Source organism: Dipodomys ordii, unplaced genomic scaffold (genome assembly GCF_000151885.1).
Source record: "Dipodomys ordii isolate 6190 unplaced genomic scaffold, Dord_2.0 Scaffold3, whole genome shotgun sequence".
Taxonomy (NCBI): Eukaryota; Metazoa; Chordata; class Mammalia; order Rodentia; family Heteromyidae; genus Dipodomys; species Dipodomys ordii.
The window spans coordinates 403,555-413,473 of record NW_012267219.1 but is presented as its reverse complement, the minus strand read 5'-3'; the positions used below and the strand labels follow the sequence as shown (position 1 = coordinate 413,473).

General features: G+C 34.7%; 1 protein-coding gene across 1 annotated transcript; it reads left to right on the top strand.

Annotated features, from left to right (window-relative positions):
• The first annotated feature begins 8,168 nt into the window (after positions 1-8,168).
• Positions 8,169-9,098, top strand: LOC105988214 (olfactory receptor 6C76-like). The gene has a single exon (XM_013019761.1). The coding sequence runs from the start codon at positions 8,169-8,171 to the stop codon at positions 9,096-9,098; it is 930 nt and encodes a 309-aa protein (XP_012875215.1).
• Positions 9,099-9,919: the final 821 nt, after the last annotated feature.

Genomic DNA, 9,919 nt, shown 5'->3' with positions numbered 1-9,919 from the left:
TTGTGATCATTTGGATAAATGCCCAGGAGTGAGATTGCTGGATCATAGGGGAATTCTATGTGTAGTCTTTTGAGGAGCCTCCATCAACAGTGTAGTAGCATTCCCTTTTGGCCACATACCCTCCAGCAACTGTTCTTATTTGTTTTCTTGATAATGGCCATTCTAACTGTGGTGAGGTAGAATCTTAATGTGGTTTTGATTTGCATTTCTTTTGTGGCCAGCAATGTTGAACATTTCTTCATATGTTTATTGGCCATTCTTATTTCCTCTCCAGAGAAGTCTCTTTTTAATTCCTTAGCCCACTTATTAATGGGGTAGTTGTTTCTTTGGGAATTTATTATTGGGGGGGGTAATTTTTTGAGCTCTAGATATATTTTTGGTATGAGACCCTTGTCTGTTATAGAGCTAGTAAAGATCTTCTCCCAATCTGTGGGCATTCTATCTGCCTTACTAGCTATGTCCTTTTCCATGCAAAAGCTCCACAGTTTCATGCAATCCATTTGTCCAATGTTTCTTTGATTTATTGTGTGTCTAGGTCTTTTTAAAAATATTTATTTTATTGTAAAGATGCTGTACAAAGGGGTTACAGTTACATGAGTAAGTCAATGAGTACATTTCTTGTTGAACATTGCTATGCCTCCTTTGTTTTTGCCTACTATCCCTTCCCTCTCCTACCTCCCCCACTCCCCCCGAGCCCCGTGTTTCTGGATCTTTATTTAGGAAGTTTCAACCTGTGCTGAGGAGCCCTAGTATATACCTTATCCCTTCCTGTAATATTTTCAGGGTCTCTGCTTTTACCTCGAGGTCTTTGATCCATTTGGAGTTGATTCTGGTACAGGGTGATATATAAGGATCTAACTTCAATTTTCTACACAATGAATAACATGTTGCTGAATGATCAGTGAGTTACTGAAGAGATTAGAAGGGAAATCAAATGTTTATGGAATTTAATAAAAAATGAATACACAAAATACCATCTCCTCTGGGAAACAGCAAAGACAATACTCAGAGGAAAATTTATATCTCTGATTGCCTACATCATCAAATTGGAAAAATCTCAAATCAACACTTTAATGATGCATCTCAAGCTATTTGAAAAACAAGAACAAACCAAATAGCAAACCAGTAGATGGAAACAAATAATGAAAATTAAATCAGAAATAAATGAATTTGAGAGTAAAAAAAACAAAATAATAAACAAAACAGAGTTGGTTTGTTGAAAAATTAACAAAATTAACATATTTTTGGCAAATCTGATTAAACAAAGAAAAGAACATACCCAAATTAATAAAATTAGAGATGAAAATGGGAACATGACAACAGAAATAAGCAAGATTTAAAATATTATAAGGGAATACTTTACAAACCATTTTGTTAACAAAATGGAGAATCTGGGAGAAATAGAAGGATTCCTAAAGAACATTGATTTATCCAGACTAATTCAAGAAGATTTAAACCAAATAAATAGACCCATAAGAAGCAATAAAATTGAAATGGCAATAAAAGACCTCCCATCCAAGAGAAGCCCACAACTTGATCAATTTACAACTGAATTCTGAAAGGGAGAACTCACACCAATACTCTTTAAACTACTGAAATAGAAATGGAAAGATCACTACCAAACTCATTCTATGAAGCGATCATAACCCTCATACCAAAACCAGATGTGAATTCATCAAAGAAAGAGAACTATAAATCCATCTCTTTAATGAACATTCATGGAAAAATCCTCAATAAAATTCTGGCCAACTGAATTCAACAACTAACCATAAAAAATCATACACTATGATTAAACAAGATTCATTCCAGAGACGCAAAGCTGGTTCAATATATGCAAGTCAATTAATATAATTTAACAGATCAGCAGAAGAAAGAAAAAAACTCACATGATCATCTCAATAAATTCAGAAAAAGCATTTGACAAGGTCCAACACCCCTTTGTGATAAAAGCTCTGGAAAGTGAAAGATAGGAATCCATGGAACATTCCTCAACATAATAAAGGCTGCATATATGACAAACCTACAGCCAGTATTATACTTAATGGTGAAAAGTTAAAATCACTCCCTCTAAAATCAGTAACCAGACAAGGATGGCCACTCTCTCCACCCCTCTTCAATATTATACTGGAATTCTTAGCTAGATCAGTAAGGCAAGAGAAAAATGTAAAAGGGATCAAAATCCCTATTTGAGAAGAAGTAAACTTTCCCCTTTTGCAGATGACATGAACTGTATTTAAAGAATCCTATAGATTCCTACTTGAGCTAATCCAAAACTATGGCAAAGTAGGAGGGCATAGAATCAACCCACAAGAGACAATAACTTTCCTGTATGCCAACAATGGCAAGACCAAGACAAAATCAGGAAAGCAACTCCATTTGTAATAACTGCAAACCTCTATTGTGAAAACTATTGTGAAAAAATACTAAAAGAGAAATTAAAATAGGTTTAAGGAAACAGAAAAATGTTCTGTTGCCTAGATGGGAAGAAGTAACATAAAAATGGCAATACTGCCCCCAGCAATTTACAAATTCAGTGAAATATCCATCAAAATCCCAACAACTTTCTTCAAAGAAATGAAGAAAGCAATACAAAAATTCATATGGAATAATAAAAGACCCCAAGTAGCGAAACCAAGTCTCAGCAGGAAGAACAGTGTTGGAGGAATATCAACACCAAAGTCCAAACTCTTTTACAAAGCCATAGTAATAAAAACAGCTTTGTACTGGTGAAAAATAAGCCTGAGGACCAATGGAACAGATTAGAAGATCCAGAGTTGAACCTATAGCTACCTACTATTTGATAAAGGAGCTAAAAACACAGGCTGGAAGACAGTTTCTTCAAGAAATGATGCAGGCATGGCATAGCTAGCAAGATCAACAGAAATACCAATGATTGAGAGAAAATCTTCACTAGCCATACAATAGACAAGGGCCTCATATCTAAAATATACTTAGAACCCCCAAAATTAAATGCCCCAGCAACAAATCCTCAAAGAAACAACTGCCTCATTAATAAATGAGCTAAAGACTTATAGAGAGATAGCTCTGAAGAGGAAATAAGAATGGCCAATAAACATATGAAGAAATGCTCAACTTCTCTAGCCATAAAAGAAATGCAAATCAAAACCACATTGAGATTTCACCTCCCCCCAGTTAGAATGGCTAAAATCAAGAAATCTAATAACAACAGATGCTGGAGGGGATGTAGCCAAAGGGAATGCTACTACAATGTTAATGGGAGTGTAAACTTGTTCAACCACTTTGGAAAGCAGTATGGAAGTTCCTCAAAAGAATCCACATAGAACTCCCCTATGACCTAGCATTCTCCCTTTTGGGCATTTACCAAAACAATCACAAAAAGGCTATACTAAAGCTACCAGTACAACTATGTTTATCACAGCATTATTCACAATAGCTAAGGTATGGAATCAACTCAGATGCCCCTCAATAGATGAATGGATCAAGAAAATGTGATATATATGTATATATATACAGAGAGAGAGATTGATAGATATGGTGGAATTCTATGGTTCCATCAGAAAGAATGATACCACCCCATTTGTTAGGAAATGGAAAGACTTGGAAGAAATCATATTAAGTGAAGTAAGCCAGACCCAAAGAAATATAGGTCCCAGGGTTTCCCTTATTTGCAATAATTAGTTTACATCTAGGATAATCTTATCAGATGAGCAGAAAAGCTTAAAAATTATGTACATAACATATAACCATATAAGATGACACTAAGTTGAACCCCAAGATATGGACACAAGAGGTCTTTCTTTGTTGTTGCTGTTTTAATGTACTATGTGATTTTTTTGTTTCTTTTGTATGTTCTTCTCCCTATTGTATATCCCCTGTTGTCATTGTATTTGATTTTGGTACCCTGCATTTTGTATATTCATTTATCTAATTTAGCGAAGGGAAAGGGAATTAACAAAATGCTGAAAAAAGGACACAGGATGACCTACTACAACAATGACACTCACAAGACACTATGTTGGAAATGAACCTTACAACTTTGTGGGGAGAGTGGGCAAATGGGGGAGAGCAGAAAAAATAAATAATAAAATAAATGGTACAGGCAAAATTGGCTATCTATGTGCACAAAACTGAGGCTATATCTTCTATATCATCTTGTACCAGAATCAGTTCTAAATGGATAAAAGACCTCAAGGTAAGACTAGATGTCATGAAAATATTATAAAGGGTAAGGGAAACACTAGGCCTTCTAGGCATGGCTGAAACTTCCCAAGTAAAAGTCCAGAATCACAACAAGTTAATGAAAGACTGGATAAATTGGATTGCATCAAATGGAAGAGCTCCTTCATGGCAAAGGAAATAGCTAACAAGATAAATAGAAAGCCCACAGAAGGAGAGAAGATTTTCTTTTATCAGATATGGGCCTCTTAGCCAAAATATACTTACAGTTCCAAAAATTAATGCCCCTCTCAAATCACCCTCAAAGAATCAACAATCCAATGAATTAATAGGCTAAATATTTAAAGGGAGACTTTTCAGAAGAAGATGTAAAAATGGCCAATAGACACATGAAAAAAGTGTTCAACAACTCTGGCCATAAAAGAAACAAAAATCAAAACACTATTGAGATTTCACCTCATCCCAGTTACAGTGGCCATTAGCAAGAAAACTAAAAATAATAGATGCTGGTAGAATGTGGCCAAAAGGAAATGCTATTACACTATCAGTGAGAATGTAAACTTGTTCATTCTGGAAAGCAATATGAAGATTTTTCAAAAAACTAAACATATAGCTTCCCTCTGACCCAGCAAGTACACTCCTGATTATTTATCCAATAGACCACAAACAATGCCACAATAAAACTACCAGCACAACCATGCTTATGGGAGCCTTGTTTACCATGGCAAAGCTATGGAATCAACCCATATGCCCCATATATATATATATATATATATATAGATATATTCTAATGTATATATGTATATATATATATACATTAGAATTCAGAAGGAATGATATTGCATCACATATAAGGGAAAAGAAATACTTAAAAATTATGTTAAATGAGGTAAGCCAGACCCAGAGAAATATAGTTTGCATGTTTTTCATCATTATGGTAGCTAAAATGTGCCTATAAATCTACAAGCAAATACACTGGTTAGTTTAAAAAATACACTAGGACATGCTAAATTATACAGGTCTCTGGACATTCATACAGTGAGACCGAGGATATTCTTAAGAAAGGAACACAAAGACTCAATAGTTATGTGCATATGATCATATAAAATAATATTTTTAGAAAGGAACTCTAAGAAATGGAAACCAGAGATTTATTGCTGTTGTTGTTGTTTTTGTTGTGCTTTTGTTTGTTACATTATTTGTCTTTGAGGGAGTCAGGGTGCCCAGAAAAGATAGGACCAAGAGTGAGCAAATGCAGCAGGGATACTCACTAGACACTATCACAAAAGACATTAATGACACTTTGTTTTCTTTTTCTCTTGAACTGACTCACCAATCATTTACTAATTGATTTCTAAGCCTATTCTAGTTGTGATGCTGGTGAAAAAATGTTTTTTCAGGTGGTAGCTTCTTTTAGGAAAATTGAGATTCCCCAAAAAGTCTAATAATATAAAGAAAAATAAGTAATATATAATACATGTAATATGTATAAAAAGATAAATATAATAATGTCTAATATATCTATCTCGGTATCTCTATCTCTATGTCTATATTGGTGCTGATCCTAATCCTTGGGCTTGAATTTAGGACCTGGGTGCAGTCTCTGAGCTTGTTTTACTCAAGGATAGCACTCAACCATTGAAGCACAGCTCTAGTTCTAGATTTTTTAAAGTAGTTTTTATTGAAGATAAAACTCTGCCAGACTTTCCTGTCCAGGCTGCCTTCAAATCATGACCCTCAGATCTCAACCTCCTGGTTAGCTAGGATTTTATAGGCATGAACCATGGACACCCCACTCAATGTATTTTTATTAAATTAAACATGACATATATCATGTGTTGTGGATCCTAACTTGATCTTCCTTCCTTCCTTCCATCCATCCTTCCTCCCTTTCTATCTTTCTTACATATTTCTGGAGGACATTATGTTACTTAGTCAGACATATGTTTCAGATTAAAATATAGCAATAAAATAAAATATTGAGGACTATCATTTTTTTGCTGTTGGAATTACACACTCTTCTGACATTTAATGTGTAAAAATAATAATCTGAAATATAACTAATTAAAATTATTCAACCTAATGTTATGGCCTCATCAGTACCATTCCTCAGGAGAGACATCTTCATTCTGCTTTCCTACAAAAGTCCCCTGTGTCTTTTTCAAGGAGGTAAAAGAAACAGATATAACAAGTATGCTTCTTTGGTAAATAATATTTGCAAAACCAAATTTCCAATTGGCAAGTACATAAAGTAAAAAAATAAGATAAATTTTAAAGTATAACCCATTTTTCACAAGAGTTACTGAAGAATAAGTAAACTATTATATAACTATGATATTAGTGAGGATTTCTACTCTTCAGGGTCAGGAATGTTACTCTTTTAACAGTATTTTTTGAAGGGTGAGAAAAAAAGAGAAACCAATATGGAGTTTTGGACCATATAGACTAGAAAAAGTCACTGTAAATTTTTAATGACATTTTGTCTCAACAAATTTCCTTCAGAAGTCATGCTTATTTTTTCCGCAGCTATTGATTATTTATTCTCACTTCATTTCTCTCTTTTCTCTCATCAACTAAGAGTTTCACTTAATAAGTAGAATGTTATTACCTCTACATTCTGTTCCACTGTACGTATGGCTTCAAAAATCTGACAAGGTATTCACATTTCCTTCCTTCCTTCCTCGCTCCCTCCCTCCTTCCCTTCCTTTCTTGCTTCCTTCCTTCCTTCCTTCCTTCCTTTACTTCTGTATGCCTTTTCTCATTCTCCTCTTTGTCTCTTTCTCTGTATCTATCTCTGTCTTTCATTCGCATTACAGAAAAACTTGATCTTGGTTCTGAATTCCTGTGTTGTATCCAGTTCTATACTGTCCATTTAGGCTACTGATCTACCTCATCTCCACATACTTTACTCTTAAATAATAACTAGTTACCAAAGACACTCTCTCAACCAAAATTTTCTTGTATTATTTGACTTTTTGACTTACTACAAATTTACTGATAGGACTATCTATAGAGCTTTCGCTGCTGCGTGAATCACCCAGCTTTCTCACCATTAATTGCAGAACCTCATGGGCACTTTGGTTAGTTCTGATTAGAAGACTATTTACCAGATACAAAAATCTTGTTTCCATCTAATGGGCAATGCATACAGTGTGTTCCATCTCACTGTATATAACCAGAACCATTTTGACAAACTCTACCTATATATCATATAATTATATTATTATATAAGGCACTTCTCCATAGGTGGAGAAGGATACAAATTTTCCAAAAGTAAAGCATCAAATACTGATAATCAGAGGAAAGCAACAGTGCACTTGGATCTAAGCAATCTCACGGCAGTTCTGCTATGAAATTATATGATTGTAAGTAGATATTTTATTTTTTACTTCAAGATTCTTATTGAATAATAACTATATATGCTAGATCATTTAAATTTGGCTATTAGAATCTTGATAGTTTGTTATTTTATTTAGAAAGTAAAAAGCTCAAAGTTTTCGAAACATTGCAAAATATTTAGAGGTTTATTTTATTTAGAGGTATATGAACATTAGATTGATGTTTGTGATTCTTTCGTTAAAATATTATCTATGTATGGAAAGTGACATTATCATCATTAAAGAACTTAAAAACATATTTGAAAATGTTTCTTTTTCAGAAAAAAGTAAATGATAATAGGTTAGTGTTTTAACAATAAAGTAATACTTAAATTTTTTAGCATTAAAATCTAATTTAGATTATTTTAAAAGTAAAATAAATTTGGTAGGCATATTTTTCTCATACTCATGCATTTAATAGTGACATCAAAATAATTAATTAAATATCAAATAGTTATGTAAGGCTGAAAAGAGACATATTTTGTGGTGAATATGTGTTATCAAAATGCTGTACAAATTAGTTACTGATTTATTGTTTCATCAGAGCAGATAAGACAACAAAAAATGTTTCCCCATTCAAAGTAACTAATTTTCCTTTTGATTTTTAGACCTGGCAGAAATCAACACCAAGAAATGAAAAATCAAACATCTGTGAAAGAGTTCATTCTTCTGGGATTAACAGATGACCCCACACTAAATATTTTGATATTTCTATTTCTATTTCTCGCTTACATACTGAGTATTACTGGAAATCTGACTATTATAACCCTCACACTGATAGACTCACGCCTTAAAACACCCATGTACTTCTTCCTTAGGAACTTCTCCTTCCTAGAGATCTCATTCACAACAGTTTGTATTCCTAGATTCCTAGTCAGCATTGTCACTGGGGATTTGAGCATTTCCTATAACTCTTGTATGACTCAGGTGTTTTTCTTTATTCTCCTTGGCTCAACAGAATTCTTCCTTTTGACAGCCATGTCCTATGATCGTTACGTAGCCATCTGTAAGCCCTTGCACTATACAACAATAATGAGCAGCAAGGTCTGCATCCAGCTTGTAATTAGCTCCTGGCTTGCTGGGTTCCTTGTTATCTTCCCACCAATCATCATGGGGCTTCAGTTGGATTTCTGTGACTCCAACATCATTGACCACTTCACATGTGACTCTTCTCCTATTCTGCTGATCGCCTGCACAGACACAACCATCTTGGAACTCCTGGCATTTTTCCTGGCAGTATTCACCCTCATGATGACCTTGATACTAGTGATCCTTTCCTATGCCTTCATCCTCAGGACAATTCTGAGAATCCCTTCTGCTGAGCAGAGGAAAAAGGCCTTTTCCACTTGTTCCTCACACATGATCGTCATCTCCATTTCTTATGGAAGCTGTATTTTCATGTATGTCAAAACTTCAGCAAAGGAAGGAGTGGCTTTGAGCAAGGGCATAGCAGTGCTCAATACCTCTGTTGCCCCAGTGCTAAATCCTTTCATTTACTCCCTGAGGAACCAGCAGGTAAAGCAATCCTTTAGGTACATGGTCAAAAAAGTGCTTGCCAAATAAATTTGAATAGTAAAGAAATTCATTGCCTCAACTTTAAATGGAGCATTTTATATAATGCAATATTTGTAATGTGTCCTTTATATAATACAATATTAGCAATGTATCCTCTACCTGCAATAGATACTTAAACGCCTTTTACTAAAAAAATAAATTAATTAAAAGCTCCTCACTTGAACTCATAAATTAGCTAAAGGCAGGAAGAAAAAAACTTAGCGTATCTGTAACCATTTTGTATCTGTCCTTGTCCTAACTGTAAAGCCACCTTGGAATCCAGGAAGGACTGGACAACTGCTAGAAAGTCAGGGTTTCTGCAGCAGATGCTGGTGCAAAAGTAAGGTGGCCTCTTCAGGTCTTCCTAAGCTCTTAGGTTTCATGAAGCCTGATAATATAAGATCCCTGGTTACCAGAATCAGCACGCCCAAACCCACCAACGCTCCCTGTTATTCAAAGGGCCAGGTCCTGTTTCAGCTTGGATCATCATTGTAGAGCATGGGTCAAATGGCCTAGCATTGCCATCATCTTTCATTTGAAGACTGGAATACTATGTTACTGATTTGCTTGGAATTAAACTTTCAAGAATACAACCAGCTATCTTTTCCAAACCCTCAAGTGCCATGTATTGGTGTTAAGACATTGGTAAAGATTGGCTAAGTCATTCAACACAGGGTGCATGGTCTGCCCACAAAGAATTTCAGAAAATGATTTCCTCCTCTTTATTTGCACTATGGAACTTCTGATTGGGTTTGTTTTAAGCCATGATTCAACTCTGGAAAAATCTTTAAAATGTTAAGTATCTGCCCATTGGAACTCTGTCCACTGGA

What these genes read in the sequence shown, in the direction of transcription:
- LOC105988214 (XM_013019761.1), top strand. Translation starts at nt 8,169, where the DNA reads ATGAAAAATCAAACATCTGTGAAAGAGTTCATTCTTCTGGGATTAACA.